This window comes from Typopeltis vanoorti, chromosome 7 (genome assembly GCF_054136105.1).
Source record: "Typopeltis vanoorti isolate ZY-2024b chromosome 7, IOZ_Tvanoo_1.0, whole genome shotgun sequence".
Taxonomy (NCBI): Eukaryota; Metazoa; Arthropoda; class Arachnida; order Uropygi; family Thelyphonidae; genus Typopeltis; species Typopeltis vanoorti.
The window spans coordinates 96,248,510-96,267,804 of NC_143555.1; the positions used below are offsets into that span (position 1 = coordinate 96,248,510).

General features: G+C 36.7%; 1 protein-coding gene across 1 annotated transcript in view; it reads left to right on the forward strand.

Annotated features, from left to right (window-relative positions):
• The window catches only part of LOC150104884 (carbonic anhydrase-related protein 10-like), a 155,771-nt gene that overhangs the window by 78,020 nt on the left and 58,456 nt on the right, over positions 1–19,295 (forward strand). Inside the window, exon 4 of the mRNA XM_090396038.1 lies at positions 18,858–19,052. Coding sequence (XP_090252164.1) covers positions 18,858–19,052 — 195 coding nt within the window. The remainder of the gene's footprint in view (positions 1–18,857; positions 19,053–19,295) is intronic.

Consider the following 19,295-nt stretch of genomic DNA (forward strand, 5'->3'; position numbering starts at 1 on the left):
AATAGAGTTAAAGATCAGGGTTAGCCTTTACATCTGTTTTAAGGCTTACAGTTAGACGCAACATCTATTTAAGATTACTAATTAGTCTTTATATTATTTAAGACTTTGAATTAGTCCTTATATGCATTTAAGGCTCTGAATAGGGTTTAATGTCTCTGCGTTATCCTTAGCATTGAATTTGGGCAGACAGGACTCTGAGTTATCCTTAAAATAGATTTCAGGCTCAGGATTAGAATTTAAATCTGTTTAAGGCTTAGAATTAGCCAGAACACTATTTAAGGATCAGAGTTAGCCTTAACATCTAACTAGTCTTTATTGTATTTATGGCTCTGAATAGGATTTGATATCTCTGCATTATCCTTAAAACTGATTTCGGACAGACAATACTTTGAGTTATCCTTAAAACAGATTTATGGTTCATGATTAGAATTTATATCTGCTTAAGGCTTAGAGTTAACTGGAATATCTATTTAAAGCTCATAATAGGGTTTAATATCTATTTTCGATCATTTTTAACTTGCCCTAATTATCGAAAGTTAATTAACACTGTGTTATTACCATCATGAAGATTTGAAGTGGTCATGTGAACACTTAATGCAAGCAAACTTTACACTCAGTACAATGTAGTTTTTCGCTAATATTATAATTGCACTAAAGGTGAATCTTGAAGTCATCTTTTATACTGGTAAGGCCTCATGATCTAGCCGCAGACATGTTATCGAATTAGTAACAAAAATATTAATTTAATATTTTCTTTGGATTTAGTGATTTCAACTTCTTAGCTATTTCGACATCTGAACCTCGTAAACCTACTGGATACGCCTTGCATTATGTCATTAGGAATTCTATAAAAGGTAATTGGATCTAAAGAAGTCCTTATTATACGTATCTTCTGTTGGATTCATCACATTTGTCATGGAAATTGGCACATAAAACAAATTCTTTCCTTTGGCTCGGAACCCAAACAAATATTTACTGTTTATGTGTCTGTAAGTTCTACCTTTTATATTACCGTATTCAGTCAAACTTTTTTTTTTACAGTTCTGTTTTCCAATTACAGCTTCTGACTTCCGAAAAGACGTGTTTCTTTAAGTATAAAATCTCCCAAGGTAGTCATGTGTGGTGTGGATAAAAGAAATTCTAGAGCAGGAACATCGCCTAAAATAAGGCGTAGTGTCATACAAACGGTCAATATAAAAACACACAAACGCTAAGCGAAACATGCCAGTTTATAGAACGTGCATTTACTGTACCTTTTGCCACCAGGTTTACCAACGCCACGCTATTGTCCACTGTAGGAAGTGGTAGCCAATTCCAATATCAGTCTTGCCTTTGCCTTCCCACCAATATATGCTGAACGTTCGGTCGGCAGAGAGCAATAAGTTTCTAAAGCAATACGAAAAACCCTAGTCGTGGAGGTCATGACGTAAGGTTTAATATCTTTCCGGAGAACGAAGCTGCGGTGGGAGTTTAAGGTGGGGAAAAGAAGATAAAAATCGCCGACGGTCCTTGTTGAAACTTTCGCTCCGCTGTGTACACTTGCTACTTCTAGAATATCTGGGTGATGCGAAATATTTTGTCAGAATAACAAAAAAGAAAGAAAAAAAAACATTAGGATGGATGTCCATGTTTAGTATAAACAGACCAGCAGCTTTGTTGAGGTACGTATTTCCATGTAAAGTACATTATTGTAGTTTTTTTTTTTTTTATTATTCGTCGGAACAGGATTTAGTGGAAGTTTTCTCTTTTCATTTATAAGATGGGATTTTTTTTTTTTACTATCCCATTTTGTTTCTTTAGAATTAACGATCATTTACAAATGCGTATGACGTCACTCTTTCATCTTTACCCTTCTACAAATTCTTGTGTTCTTTATTGAGCTCCCAAAGGAAATGAGGTCAATATTAATAACGATTTACTGGCTACGTTTCTTAATCAGATCACACAAACAGACGTTTGTTGTAAGGAACAAAATAAAAGTAAGTGAATGGCAGAGATAAGCAGCTCAGTATTACGACGGACAACGTGCAAAAGGTGTTGATACAGATGAAGGTGCTTTGTGTGAAATGGAGTTTTCTGCATGAGTAGAGAAGGTTCTTTTCACTTTTAACACTCTTTCTGTACTTTCCAAAGCGAAGTTTCTTTTTGGGATTATTTCATTGCAATGGCATTAATTTCCACTCGATTTCATCCTTTTCGTGATGCTTTTTTCTCAGTTTTTCCTTCATTCTCTCTTTCAGTCTTTCGAACATACAGATTTTTTTCTCCTTCACTTAGAAATGAAGATAGATGGATGAAGGAATAATGAAAGATAGTAAAAGAAAAAGTAATTAATTAAATCTATTAGTTTATATTTGCTCATTTGACTGGTTAAAATGTCTGAGGATCAAATCCATTGCCTAATTTTCAAACGAATTCCATTATTTTTATTGTGTTTATGGCCAAAGACCATCATTTAAACCATCTAAATGATAAAATTCATTTTAATTATTTCTTTGGTGTTCAATTCACTCTCCGTCTATACATGCACATGTGTTGCTTTTCATTTTGTATGACTTCAGATGGTGACAGTGAATTCTCAAATTAGCAATCAGTTTAAAAGCTCACTCGGTTTCGTCGATGTTCTTAATTATTATTATTATATGATTGTGCTGTTTTCATTGTTATGACGTATATGGCAAGTCAAGCACTTTATTAAAATAATAATGAACATGACAGCTCAACAGTATTCATCACAACAATGACAAGTTTCAACTATACTGTTGGATAGGAGAAGTTTCAACAATATAATTATAATGACAATTCACATTACTCAGCATAATGTAAGCCTATTATCTCTCTCTCTCTCATCGCTGAGGGAAACCCCCGCACCCTAATGGGTGGAAGGTTGGGTCTGTTATTTCTCCCATGGTGATCCAGTCCATCTTGGGAGAGCGTATACGTTATCTGCAATAATTGTCCGGACACTTTAGCAATTTATAATTGATTAGTACTAGCAGGCGAACCTTAATATCTGGTATGTCCGTCTTTGGCTATGATCACCTCCCTCACCTTTTGAGGAAGGCTTTCCGACAATGTACGGACATCGAGTGAAATTTGTCTCCATTCTTTCATCAAAGCAGTACTGTTCTGCGACAGATCGAGGACATGCTGCTCTGGACCCACAACCGCTGCTGCAATTCGTCTCACAGGTGTTCGATGGGGGTTGAGGTCAAGACTCTGCACAAGCAGGGCAGTCGTTTAACATCCATCTCTCCATAACAGCTGCAGTTTTGTGGCATGGGACATTATCGTCTTGATAGTAACACAGGTCCATTCCATAAAAACTCCACAGTGTAGGCAGCAGTACTGAGTTGCCTTCATGGAACCACGGACGACGACCAGTGGTCCCACTCCAACCCACCTGAATGTACCCCCCACACCATTACTCCTCCACCAGCAAACTTTATTGTGGATACAACGCACTGTGGTAACAAGCGTGCACTAGGACTGCCTCCACATCCACACCCCCTGCTATCAGACTGGAAACAGGTGAACCTTGATTCATCGCTCCAGACAGTTTTCCACTGGTCAATTGTCCAGTTCACACGCTCTTTGCACCAGACCAGATGAGCCGCCTTGTTCGTTGTTGTGATGTTCGGCTTGTGTGCTGCTCTTCCGTTGAAATCCAGTAAATGGAGTTCTCTTCGTACAGTATTAGTGCTCTCCATGGTGCTCTTACAGGCGCTCTGGAAGTCCTCGCGGATGGTCTGTGCCGATTGTAGCTGGTTTTTGCGTGCCACCCGTTTTAACACCCTCCTGTCCCTGTCAGTCATTTTCGGCGGCCACCCTGGGTGTTTTCCTGCACTGGTGATGCCAGAACGTCTCCAGTTGTTGATCACATCGCCAACAATTGATTTTGGATGCTGCAGTTGAGCAGCAACGGCACATTTGGACATGTCACCAATGTGCCAGCCCAGCCCACGATGACACCCCCTCTAAGTCACTTGTGCCAGCCCACGATGACACCCTTCTCGAAGTCACTGATTTCGCGTCGTGTTGCCATACCAACCTGTATTCAACTGCTATGATGAAATGTTTTTAATCAACCTGGAACGTTCCATAACTTCATATAACAGGAATGTCCGAACAATTATTGGTAGATAGTATATTTTGCCTGTATGAATGCGTATGTGTGTGAATAAGGAAGGACATCACAAACATACATGCCCATAGCTGGATTCGGATCCGCAGTCCATAGCTGGATAATGGATACGCTAACCAGTCGACCATCCAGGCCTGCTTAGTCAGTATAACAAGGAATGTAATTTGGTTAGTCGACTATTTCAATAGTATGGACAGTAATGTTTGTTTAAAGTCAGGTATGTGAATGAGTGGAAACATTGAAAAAAAAAAAAAGAAAGAAAGAAAGTAAAACGTAATATTTCGGCGATCAGTAGGCTAATTTTTTCAGAGAAAGGGGCTTCATTAACTCTTATTATATGATAACAAAGTGTGCATTCGAGGTCAAACATTTCGAAAGTATGTCCAACTGAGTATCTCGATTTGAGATGGGGGGAGGACAGGGAAAGCAATCAATAGCCTACGGCACGAAAGAACGTACGTAGACAAACTGGTTGGAATGAGTTAATTACTACACGCCACTGCAAAGACTATTCCGACCAGCTTGAAACTCAGGACATTTGTAGAAGATAACGTGCGTCGAGTGTCCACCAGTTGCGTTTGCATCTCTCCAGGTGATTCTAGTCTCATTATGCAAATAACCCTTCCGCAACAAAGAACGCGAAAAGATACTTTACGAGCAAAACGTAGTTGCCATACAAGCACTCACTCTTCGCCTTTCATCGCTTTGCTTTCATGTGTGTGTGTGTGTGTGTGGATAGTCGAAACCCACTCTTTACTCGCAAAGGAAACATGAGCAAAAACATTCCCCTTCTTGACGTCAACATATAGAAATGATATCTGGAAATCTTAAAGGCGTTTCTTTTCAACTTTGCGGTGGCACTCACTGTTTAAAAAAACGTCTTTGCGTTTTAGCTTTTAAATGCCGCCTACGTCTTAATGAATAGATGAGTCCTGCAGGCGATTTTGACTTCCTTTATCTACCGACGATGGACAAAAATCTGTTTGGGCTCATTCTACTCTTTATTACGGTGAGACTTCGAATAATTAAAGTTATGTATACTCCGTTGCAAAAATTATAGACAACGGAATATTTCACACAAAGTCTTCGTTTGCATAGAGATCTCAGTCGCATTGCTGGACCATTCTATTTTGATAAGAGGCCATAATTATCATGTATATATCAATAGGTGTGCATATCTCTACTCCCCCCCCCCCCCTGTGTTGAGGCATATCGAGAAGATACAAAAAAAAAAAAAAAAGTTTTTTGGCTGGTAGTAGTATGTGAGAAATTTCGATTCAGTCGTTACGTTTTCTAAACTTACTTCATTGTCACGTGATCATGTGTCTAGAACAGGGGTCGGCAAACTTTTTAGATCATTGACCCCTTCATGGAATCCTTGATCCCTCATCGATCCCATCATGTTAAATGAATAAATGTTATCAATAATATTGGTGTTTATTGACCCCCTTTTGACACCTAGAAATTTATCGACCCCTTGGATAGCCACATCGACTCCCAGGGATCGATATCGACCACTTTCCGACCCCTAGTCTAGAATAAGATAACATGAGGTGTCGAATGAAGTCGAATTTTAAGGTTTCACCGTCTTCATCATCAAGGAGAAGCTCTTTGTAGCCTAGAAGCAACTTACGCTAGATACCAAAAACGTCATATAAATAAATAGGATTAGAATATTTGTGTCCGTGTAGCGCGCCTTAGAAATATACTTAACTGCCACGATGGCAAAAAGTGGGAATTGGCTGCCTACCGATCGATTTCTGAGAAAAAAAAAAAAAAGAAAAAAGTAGACTAAAACTTCGTAGTATGTCTGAACCTGTGGTTAGACTAAAATATTCCCACTGCTTCAGTCGAAGTTTCATAGCAACCAAAGCAGTAGCTGTTTATTTATTTTATTTTTTTTTCCCGGCATCCCTTACCTCGGTTGTTTTTGTGTGAGAGCCGAACATATGAACATCTATTCATAGCTGGTGATTGGGGTCGTTGACGGTCACCATTACACGCCTTAGACGGAAACTTGTATCGCAACCATCCAAGAAGGAGATTGAGGCCTCTAACGACAGATTTATATGGAAATGAAGGAAAACTGAGAAAACAGATTGAATATCCGAGTCCTCTCATTACGTTCTTGCCACCAACAGACGGAAACATTCCCAGACATTGTTCAACTCACGTGCATTAAGTTGTTCCCTTTCACATTTTTCATTTGGCTCGATATACACCCGTTCGAGTATTTCCTTATTTACATAACCTGATTATGCGCATTCTGATGATTCTTCAGATTATAAGAAAGTCTCTGATATCTTAGTCATCCGGACAAAATAGAGTTCGTTGGCATGCACAACACGAAGAAATTTCGGTTGTCATAGTAATGAGACAATACATGTTTATCTCGGCCAGTAATTGCAATAGTTGAAGATGTCAATGGGAGACTGATAGGGACCATTTAGTGTAGTAATAATCGGTATTTAAAGTATTTAAATAGCCTGAAGCACAGAGAGAGAGAGAGAGAGAGAGAGAGAGAGAGAGAGAGATAGACAGATAGATAGATAGAGAGAGAGAGAGAGAGACAGCAGAATAAGTTAGATTTAGGTTTATTACGTATGTCCAACAAAAGACAAAAGTTGCAACACGGAGAGAGAGAGAGAGAGAGAGAGAGAGAGAAAGAGAAAGTGTGTGTGTATCTCTTTCTCTCTCTCTCTCTCTTTTTCTCTCACTTTCTCACTCACTCTCTCACTAACCCACCATACATATTTATCTTAAAGGTAAACCTTTATCTTAAAAGGTTTTTACCTTTAAGATAAAGGTTACCTTTATCTTAAAGGTAACCGACCATGCACCTTTAAGATAAAGGTTTATGGTGGGTTATTATAAATCATATTTGTACTTTGAATGAAATACATTTGCTTCTAATAAACTGAAAAGGTTTATTATGGATGTCTTAGAAATCACTTTTCAAAGTCGTAAACCTCCTAGGAGATGCTGATAGTGAGACAACACTGAAAAAAAGTGAGCAGGAAAAGGCCGAAGACACGCTAGATGACCTTTGCTCTGGCCTGCTAGAAAGCAGAGAATAGTGGACAAAATCGCTGATTAAATAACACCAGATTAACGCGTGACTCTGTCATTTTTAGTATCCAGAGGTCTACTACTGGGGCTTCAAAAGGCTCTTGTTTCATCAGGAAAATGGCTCCTCTTTAAAGCCACAATCATACGCAAACAGCCATCGTCATTACTGACTTGTGAGATGGTGCCTTGTCTTCCGATGTAACAAGACATGCGTCCTATTCGCCTAATCTTACTTCAATAGACTACGATCTCTTCACATACTTAACTAACCATTCGCTAGTAACCAATATTTTAAATAACGTCGTCATCGAGGAAGAGGAAGATCTCCATTTTCCTCTTCATCCTCTTCCTTTTCAAATAAGAACTGCATCATTCCACAGACCTTAGTCATATATTTTTCGACCTTCTTACCGCCTTAAAGAACGTGAATTTTCTTCTGAACTTTCATAAACTCAATAACAGAAGGAACAACAATAATACCACGCCGCTATATTAATAAAGTAGCGAGCCTCTGTAGCTCAGTCGGTAATGGCAATGGTGAAAAGATCCAAGTTTGAATAGCACGAAGGACTTTTCAACTAAAAGTGAGTTTGACAGTCTCAAATGGTAGCAGAGGGTTTTTTCTCTCTTGAAATCTCAGGTTTTTCAACCATCAAAACAGACAAACTGATCCGAAGAATATAAGCAGTTAAAATACAATAAACTGATCGCATAGTCTTAACTGCTTGGGCGATTTGGCTAATTCCAAAGAACAACAATAACAACAGTAAAGCAATCGTGGCAACCAACCTCCATTCTCAATATTTGGCTCGCGTTATCTCGTAAAAATTATCTCATTTATGAGATAATTTTTACGAGATAATAAAGCTAATAACTTTCAATTCGCTGCTGTTATGAGGATTTTCAAGTAAAGATAAGTTAGATATGCTTATTCAGTTTTTTTTTTTTTTTTTTCTACTCCTGAAAACGCAGCTTTTCAGATTAAGCTGGTCGGAAAACAGACACTGTCAGACATAATCAGGCTATGGAGATAGAATTAATCACATATACTAGGAATCATGTTTAGGAAAGTCCGGTCACTACTTATTTGTAAAAAACCATTCGGCCAAATAACGTGAATGGAGATGAACTGTTTCAAATTCTAAAGTTCGTTTGTAGGATGATGATATGGAAGGAAAGAGAAGGCGAAGTTGATGTTTCTTGATTTTGGACTTCGGTGCGTGTGTTCTTCTGACCAATTAGCGGTATGAATAACAGCTAACTCACCTTCGGATGAAAAGTCCTTAGTCCTTATAAATGTTGTTCGCTTCCTAGACGGGTTTCGAACCCAGGTTTTTCCAACCAAAAGGCAGTCTCGAAATCGATTGAGCAAAGAAGAATCCTCTAGAAAAGACGATAGTAACCAATAAACAGAACAACATAAAAAAAAAAAAAAAACGAAAGCCATGAAAATGCGTTCGACTCCTTTATCCACGCATTCTCCTTCTGCGTTTTCGTCTTAGGAACGTCTCAGTCCTTGTTATCGCTCTATCGGTTCGCCCATCTATCTATCTACTAATGGATGGACGGACAGAAAGTGTGAATTATATCTGACGCTATTTTAAAAGGATTGCTTCTGAATATCTGGTTACCTCTGTTTAGTGACGACGCCGTCAGCGCAGGGTTCGTCGACAGCGAGGAAACAAATGTGAATTATGTGCAAAGAGCCATACATCAGTTGCACGAGCCTCTTACAAACGCGGGCGCGTCTTCAAAAGCCCATAAATTACATTTATTCCAACTGGCAATCTCTTCGAGATTACGTTTGCTAGTTGAAACCGAAATCCTCTCCACCCCCACACCTCATCCCCCCCCCCTTAAAACAGGAGACGATTGCGTCGTGTGTATTAACTGCACATTCATATTGTAGCTGGCAATGGGGGGAGGGGGAGGGGGATGTTTATGTGGTCGCTTCCAATCCCGGCTCCGTATACCGTCGCCCGAACTGCGGAATAGGCTCTAGAGTTGGGACCGACATTACGAAGAAAGCTTATTTGCATGCATGATCTGCGGGTTGTATTCCGTCGGCATAAATGACATCCGGGAGTGCCCTCGTCGCAAAAACTTTAGCGAGAAATGACAAAACGTGTCCGGCCTTATACCAGTTCGTTCCGTAACACGGGCACGCTCCCTCTTTTCTTTGAGACAAATTCTTGTGGCGATTGAAGGGAAAAATCTAATCATGATTACGACCTCTTCTGAAAGGCAGATCAACGTTCGCCGAGACAATTGCAACAATAAAGTTAATCAAGAAGCATTTTCCAGAGAACACGTGCCATTAGCTGGGCAAAAGCCCGCGTCTTTATGCAGCATTGAAACACACTGGTAACCGGATATTGATCCATTCTCGACTCGAAAATCCCCGACAGTTTTTTCGGCTACGAAGATATTTTTCAGTTGTGACAACCCAATTTCAAACTTGTAACTTTATCAGGCCACAGATTTAACATGATGAAGGTTTGGCAAATGTCTTGTCTTTGCTCATTTCGGTTCACTTAATAGAGGCAGTTGGAAAGCTATATCAAACGCGACTTAGAACTCATTTGTTCAGATTTTGAAGTCGATGATTTCAAACTGAACAAATTATCTCGATGATTGACGTCGTTTTCCGCTAGTGTTACCAGTAATATCGTATGTCTCTTATAATTGTTATTGTAACGAATTCTAGCAGACGAAATTTGATTGTTAGAAGTTGAATGGAATATTCTTCCATTGTTGCTTTCATTGTTTGCTTTTTTTTTTTTAATGAGTTTGTTAGATTACAAAATCTGTTAAGAATGACTTGCGATAAAAAATGAAATGGATTTCTTTTTTTTTTTTTTTTTAATGCAGAGCCATTTTTTGAAATGTCATTCAATTGTAGCTTTCTTTGGCTTTATTTATTTATAATGATTTCACTAAAAGAAAATGGATAACAAGGTTTAATTCGACAAAGATAAATTATTTATACCTCTTTGAATGGTTATGGATTACGATTTCTGGGGAAATACTGATACAACACGACACAGGAACTATATTACTACAGCTACATTCCTCTGCTGCTATTTTATCTATCTAAAAAAAAAAAAAACATTTGGCATAGTTTAACAACTCCGATAAGCTAACGATTGTATAAAAAGCATTAAATAAACAAAAAGTATTATGTGGAATTGTTTTAACCGCTATAAACACAACCCGATTGTTGCAAAACCCGCTAAATCCAAGGAATAGTTTAAACATGCAATTTCTTATTCCTTTCAAGCGATAACTTTATTTCGGCCAAGAAATAAATGACCCGTAATCTGGAGAAACCCATAAATCACTAAACAATGGTCGGATGCATTGGAGAACAAGGCGCGGAATAGAAACGTATTTATTCTAAAGTAACCAACTTGAAGACAAGTAAAAGGATAAAAAAAACTTGTAACAAATAAAACATTGTTGATAGATTACTTAATTAAAGTAATGAATTACAAAATACTTAAAAAAAACTTTTATTTATTTGACACCTTTTCTTTTAATGCATAATTTTTCTACAAATAAATTAGTGATAGTTTCGAATCAACTATCGGAAATTTGTATTTGTATCGTGTTTCATATATATATATATATATCCTACAGGGATTAATAGTGTGACCTTATTGGCCATGCATTGTATCGTAGCACTTTGCCGCGGGATTATATTCACATGGTTTGCATCTCCGTACTTCACATACTCTAATTGAACGACTTATGTCTGGTTGACCTGAAGGGATCAATATGTGGCTGTTATAGAGTTAATTAATATCGGAATGTAGATACCGAACTACATCGGGAAATCAGCTAATATGGGCCACTGAACAAGCCATGATAATAATACGTGCAGCTTGATATCCTCTTGCTTGCTTTAGATGTGTTTGTGTCTACATGGCACGCACGCGCACAAACACACATACCAAAAAAAAACAAAGAATAATTTAAAAAAGTCGGTTCTCATGCATTTTGCCGTCCTTTAATTCTCTCGGAAAATAAGAACGTGTTTGTAAAAAGAGTGGCTTATTTACTCGCTCCACAGATCCCTTAACTAACGTAACACACACACACACACACCATTCTTTCATTTGTTATTTTCATCTTCTTTTAGCAGTGCTGGTAGCAGGCAATAAACGGTGTTGACTCTAACAATGGACGTGTGTTCTTATTGCAGCTTGTTAGAATGAGCAAACACCGTAAAATGAATGCTGTTTGATGCGTCACTCATTAGTTGTGAGGAACAAAAGTCGTCCGAGCCCATAAATGTTATATTAAAGAAGATACAGTTGTTACATTTTCTTGGGTCTTGTAATTCCTGAAGCAATAACACGCAAATAAGATATTTATAGAACTCAAAATGCTTTATTTAAATTGGAACTCGTAGAACCATAATTGCAATATTTCCACGTGGAGAATCATGACCGGCCAGAAATAATACTATCGGATGTAATAAGCTATAAAAAAAACATGAAACAATCCTGTTAGTATATATCAATACCCACTTCAATAAATAGATCTAATTCCCGGTATATTACTGAGAAGATTTTTTTTTCATCTTTTGTGATGAAATAAATCTTTGTTAGGGAAAGACTTCAACTTCCCCCAACCTATTAATCTCTACTAGGGATTATTACAGAACAGGGATGTGGATGTGATTTCCATTGCCTTTCTTGTCCAATGGTATCCTATGTCTGTAGATTAGGTGGGTTCACGGGGCTGGTCTGTTTGTTTTGAGCAAACAAAATTTTTCCGAGAGAAAACCCCTTCCACCACCGCAAGAGACCGGTTAACTAACCCTCTGATTGAAAACAAATAAAGACCTGAATGAGGGTTTTACGCGTCACAGACGGACTCGAACCCGGCTTTTCTCCAATCAGAGGGGCTCCATTGAAACTAGAAAAATTTTCAACACATTAAATGAAGGAAAGGAGAGCACCCCCCCCCCACACACACACACTACGAAACTAACAAACTTGACATTAAACAATGAACTGTGAGCATAAAATTCAGACTGGGCTTTAGTGGACTAATTAATATTATGCAACCATGAGATTGATATATTACGAGTTGATTGCGAGGTTTCTCTGACTAGTTTGCAATACTGCCAAGTGCGATCAAATGGACCCTGAAACATTTTTCCCTTCAGTTTGACTAAGGTCGATTCCCCTAGCATGCGAAGAGAACTTAACAGGAGCGTTTTCAAAAGAAGATGAGTTATCCAGTTTTATTTATTTTATTTGTGTGGAGTTCCCCCTCCCCCATCCTCGACCACCCTTAGGACTGGTTGAACTCTCCTAACGAGGGATTAAGTATGTATTTTATGACTGTAGATCCGTGTGTGTGTGTTCAGGGGCTGGTTTGCCTGTTCGGAGGGACGAAAACCCCGAGTTTCCGGGTGAAAAAAATCCTCTACCTCCGTATGAGACCGGCTAACTCACCTTCAGTCGAAAGAGACCAGATAAAGGTTCCTCACGTCATGAACGGGAATCGAACCCAGGTCTTTCCAATCAAAAGTGTTATATGGAGTGTTATAATCATGGTCGCTATCCCGACGAAACTAAACTGATTATAGTTAGTTTTGCTAGAGTAAAATTTCGACCTTCTATTTAAGTCATTGAAAAGCTCTCATAAACGTCTCACCTAGAAGGGATTAGAACCTGCAAGCCCCTCCAATCGATTTATCATTTGGAAACATCTGAGGGTTCTAATCCATTTATCCCTTTAGTTATGTTAAAAACCAGTTAGCGATCATTAACTTGTCCTAATATGGAAAGAATAATAAGTAGATCATATAAAAATAAATTAAGCCAAAACATGAAACAAATAAGACCATAATAAAAGGCTTAGTTTCTTATTGCTTCAACAATAAAGCCTTCATGAGCTAGAAAAAAAAAGAAAAAAAAAGCATAAATGAGCCAAAATCCATTCAGTCAGATCAACGCCGCTATATGGATACAAACGAAAAGACAGACAAAGCAGCTTAGCAGGTGCTTATGTAATGTTCCAAAATCTTTCCATCCTTGATAAAAAAAATAAAAATAATAAAAAAAGGATACAAATTTCAGTTTAAAAAATTATAGCCCGCAAACAGCATTGTCCCAACAAACAGTACCAGAAAGATTGTAACAATTTCGAGACCATGTTCACAATTATATTAGTCAAAGCTACAGGATCTTGGGGTAATCTACATTCAGAATACTATCAAAAGTTACTTTATCGACTTCCAGTATTCTATTTCCTCATAAATGCTAAGTTATAATAATAATATATAAATCATGTGGTAGCCAACAATGTTTTCTCAACAATAACTTCATACAAAAATAAAGTAAGTTAATTGTTGGAGTCCAAGCTATTGTTGTCTCATCTTTCATTATTTTAAACACAGTCGTATTATTTAATATTCCTGTTCTCCGAAGCAACTTATTTAGATTCTAATATTACATTCAAACGTTATCCAGGTTTCCTTGGGTAATCTTTAGAAGTATGGTTGTAAAAATAGCTACAGTTAGGATGAGTTTTAAATGTTTTCTGTAAACCATATTATTTCTTCTGTTTGAAGATTTAATCTTACGATTACACCCTAAGAAACTTATTTGTAGGGAGAATTGTTAAGAGAATTGGAGTTTCATTTAAGTTTTGGTATACGAAATGCACTTCCTAACAAGTGATTGTTACCGTTTTTGTATAAAATGTGATCTAACTTCATTTTGTAAACAACAAGAGAATATAAAGGGAGTGTCCCGAGAAACTGAGGTCCAATCAGATCCAAGGGAAAGAGTACAAAAGTCCCGGAGGAAAATTGGGCAACGATTTGCCAAGAATCCAATAGGGATATCAATTTTTAATTTCTTTGTTCTGTTTGAGGGCAAAATTCATTTTGAAATGAAAATGAGAAAAGAATCTATAGAAAACTATGAAGAGAAAAAAAAAATTAACTTCAGAAATACATCAAGAAATGAAACAGATTGGTCCGCAGAGTAAAACGAAAGAGAAATCTATATTTACTTTTAAAACGGCAACTTGGAAGACAATATCGTACATCAAAACAGAAAATAAATCAAATATTTATACATAAAAAAATATTAAAACATTTTCCCAAAATTATTTATAAACAACCAGTTCGGGAAGGGGAAAAAAATCTAGATTACCTTATATTTGATATATTTATTTATTGTTGTGTACAAACATATTAAATGTCATCTATACATCGTCTTTTATTGTGTATTAGTCCGTCGAACGAGCTGTACTCGGGAGAACAGAGCCACAGCTCTCTCTCCCGCTAAACAATATGACCACATAGAGCCAACGTGAAAGTCGGTTAAGGATAATAATATGACAACAAAGCTTAACCGAAACATCGTAGGAATCAATCACTCTCTCCTCATAGCACATGATCTCAAAGTCATGATTGAAGGAGGTAGGCTTTGAAAATGGGTTCTCAACAAAAGCTCTTTCATGCGACATGTACAACTAGCCCACTCTCACATCACGTAACTCACGCGAACATCGAAATAAACTGTGTGTCTATCGATCCCTGGCGCGTGCTTTTGGCAAGTAACATACGTACGTACCTCCGCAAGATACTTGATGGGGTACAATAAAGTTTACTGGCCATCAACAATAGCTCCCGAACCTATAGTTTTTATAGCCAACTACACCATCTGGTTTATATAAAAACATTCTGACTGGTTGAACCTTATCCGAACAAGTGAACCAATAGAGAATTTGCAAAAGAAAATTTACCGGAGTAAGCCAAACAATACTCATGTATAGAGCTTGCAACAGGAGCTTGTAGTACCTAAGAATAAAATGAATTGTCGAAATTGGCTAATTTCGTAAGTAATTTATCCGTGACGATCTTCAGACTATGGATATAGAGTGAAGCTTCTATTAGCAAGTGCTTTACAAGTGAAAGTTCATTGTTAGGAGTTTCATTGTTTGGACTCAATTGTAGTTAATTGTTTAGTGATTATTTGTTGCCAAGTAGATCTGTTGGACTCAAATGGGTATTGTTGTTGGAAACGTGCTTTGTTACAGCAGTTAATTGGGTATTATTCCAGGCTATAATCTCCTTAATTGATACTTGCCTTTCGTATTTACTAACGTCCGTATTGGTCGCAGAAAATAGTTGCTTATAAAGTGATTGTTAAGGGAAATCTTCTTTTTTTTTTTTTTTTAATTTTAAACTCAATATTTTGGCTAGTATTATTAAAACGTTGTTTTCGCTTTTGCTTTCACGTCTCTATTTGATTCTGCGTGTCTCCTTTTAGGACTCACCGAGAAAAAAAAAAAAAAAGCTTCTTTTTCACGTCATTTTTTATTATTCCATTGACAGCTGTTGCCTTTCGTGTCAACTTCCTTTTTTCGTTTTCGTAGGTTGCATGTTGGACAGGAAAGTCGTTCTTAATAATGTCAGCTGGTTAATCAAAGAAATAAACTAAGAATAAACACCTTAATGCAACTTAAACAGCGGGATTATTACAGCAATTTCTCAATACGCACAAGTAAATGATAATAAAAATATTTTCATGGACTTTATAATGAGTACGATAGTTGGTGATGTCTAATTTTGAACAGAAAATTACATAAATCATTTCCAGTCGCGTATATTCATAAAATAAATGAAAAATAAATCTATTTCAAATAAAAAAAGAACGTTTCAAATATATAAAAAGTCATGTAAGGATTTTTGTGACGGAAGAAAGAGCTTTTCTATAAATACAAAGACAGATCCTTCACGTAACTGATACTAATGTCTCTTTAATGAAAGGTCGGAGCGGTCACAAACGATCTTTCACTGCTGACAGTAATTCTGATTTTATTACCTTCTTTGCGTGTCTTTTCCAGACTAAGACTTGCTGATTTATTTCTCCTTATGTCCTTGTTTTCAACCTTCGACCATCCCTTCATCCATCTTTCTCTGAATGCTCCTGAAATCTATTCCACGGTTCGGGAAAAGTTCCATTTTGTTGACGACTCTTGGGCAATGCATAGCGTTGATAGCCGCTGTGCGCTCCTGACTTCTATTTCTCTGCCTCCCCCCTTCCCTTTTCTCATTCTTTTGGCATCTTTTACATCCCTCCGAAACATCCTTCTAGTAATCAAAAAAAAAAAAAAAAAAAACGGACTGTTACGAACCTGTCGTTAATTGTACTCAATTATTTCATTAAAATCGGCGTTGGTTTAAATTTAGTAGCAACACAAGCTAACTCTATTTACCGAATGAAGAAAATCAATACAATCCGAATAAATAAATTCTAAAATACTGCTGTTTTCGTAAGGGGCTTTATTTACCGATTTTCTATGCTAAATTCCACACAAAAAGAAAGAAATTGTTTTTTTCCCCTGCATATTTTACAATTTACTAATCAAAGCTAATTTTAGCATGTTTGAAGATCTTTAAGGTAAAAACAGCTATATATATATATATATATATATATATATATATATATATATATAATTTTTTAATATATATATATATATATATATATATTAAAAAATCACTGTTATATCCTGAAATGTGGCTCAATAGATGATTTCAACTACAGATTTGGTTCATAAATTTTCTGAGCAGGATGCTGGGTTTGTATCAAATCTTTTATTTTTTTTTAACTACATTCTTTACACTCATCTGCTTTACACTTACGTATAGATATAATAAGGTGGTTAAGCCTCATTCCTGTAGTCTTTTCAGTCTGTATATTGGGCGTGTTTTTCTGCCCCGTTTTCGCGGGATGAAAAAAAAAACTGAGTTTCCGGTAGGATAAAAAAACTCAACTGTCCGTATGCTAACTGACTAGCTAACTCACCTTCAGATGAAAAAGCTCTGATGTAGGCTGGAAAGACCCAATCCAAGGAAAAAAACCTCCTGTCCAACACGGGATTCGAACCTAAGTCTTTCATGGCCAGAGGACATCGTTAAAACTGACTAGGTTCCGGAGGCTTCAGCTGCATTATTATTATTATTATTTGCTTTTCTTGTTACTATATAGTTGTGTGTCAGTTGACGTACTGGTGAAAGTATTCACATCTTAAGGCCTTTTAAGACGTCGCACACTCTTAATTTCGACACAGCCAAACAAATTTGCCGTTCACATCCACATAGAAACGAAACCTCTCTCTCTCTCTCTCTCTCTCTCTCTCTCTCTCTCTCTCACACACACACACACATACACGCATCCGAAAATGCAAGTTCGTTAAATGAAGAAATCTTCAGACTTTATAAACATTTAAAGGTATCTAATGCTCTTCATACAAGCTCATAAAAATGCAAAGATGCACAGGTAACTTCAGGTGACTGTGCATAAGATCCTAGAGATTCTCCATTCCCCCCTCTGATGAGACTGGAAAAATGGCAAGCATCTATATACAACTTAGTGAATGAAAACAGAATTTTGGGCGTTTGAGTGTGACATTGCAAACTACCGGATATATCCGATATTTATCTTTTGTTCTTGCGTATTTATCTAATGTGCATCCAGCTATGCGACTCAACAACTTATTGGAAATCTGTCTTCAGCAACTATAGATAAATATGCCTGTTATACAAATCGATAAAATAACCGTCTAAAGATGTATGATAGAATTGCGTTAGAACACTATTTTAACGACACCCCCCCCCCTAGTGATGTACCAATAATTTTCACGGTGCTCAATAGATTATGAATTTTCCATGTTTTTTTTTAAAAAAATAATTTTAAATTGTATTTTACTTTGATCACAGATGTGCAATTTAGTTTGTAATGATTAATTAAAACAGGTTGAAACGACATTAAAGTGTGACAATTTAATTTTATAATAATGAGTAATAATAAATTTCCATTGTCTTACAAAAGTGGCAAAGATTGTTATGTAGCGTTGATTAGTTGTGTTCGGTATACTGGGGCTGTCTTTCAAATTTCTCGGTTTCCAGATAGATGATGCTTGTAGCCCTAGTCTGTCCCTTAGCCGCTCCATTACATGGTGACAAGCTTGTGTCACTTAGTTAATTTATCATCGAACATTGGATGGCATTAATTAATCATCTTATACTCTAAAAGTAACAGCTGTCAACTTCAGTGATCACTTGCAGCTAATTTAGCTCCATTTAAAAGTCAACAGTTCAAAAATGTCACGTCAGGAGCCAGAATTTAAAAATATCAAAAGACAATAAAAGAAAATTTACAAAGAAAAAGAATTTATTATTATTATTATTATTATTATTATAGGAATAAGATATTAATATACGTAAAGTTCGTATGTATTTTTTTCTCTTTTTTTTTTGCAATGGTGTTTTGTGTTCTTTAGAGAAAATATTGTTATTAATATCTAAAGTCGTTTTCTGTGCTCTATACATGTAGTGATTTCAACCAATCAGCACTGTAGATAATTCATAATCATTAACCTCGTTATCAGGGATTTTTACACTGTTTAATTTCGCTTTTGTTTTAAAGAATCACAATTGTTAATTTCAACAATGAAAAAATGGATCATTGTTTAAACAAACGAAATCAATCGTCTGCTTTCCAACAATGATTGTTAATTTCAACAAAGCTAATAGAAAGACTGATTTTTTTTTGTATTAGGAGAATATTTAATAATAAACAGCCTTTACTAAATTTCACGTCTTTTTCAGGTCAGAGGAACCATTGTAAACACTGGACACAGTGTGATGTTTCGTCTGGACACTCTGAATCCTTCCATTCCCATTAATATCACAGGCGGTCCTTTGTCCTATCGTTATAGGTTCAACGAGATTCATCTACATTATGGTCGTACAGATGATAGAGGATCTGAACACACAATATCTGGACAGAACTTCCCTGCCGAGGTAAATTCTAAGTTTACCTATTGCAAATAGTTTCCTTTTTTTTTTATTATTCATTTCTTTCCCCACTCCTCCTCATCTCCCTCTCGTCTCTCCTAGACCCTTCTGCCTGGTGAACGTGCTTGTGTGAAGGAATTTTAAAATAGTTCTTAAAAAAATATGAAAGAAAGCACACAAATTAGTTTTGTTCCCGTTTGGGGAAGTTATTCTATAATCTTCTCCATGGCATACTAATGGATTCTCCGA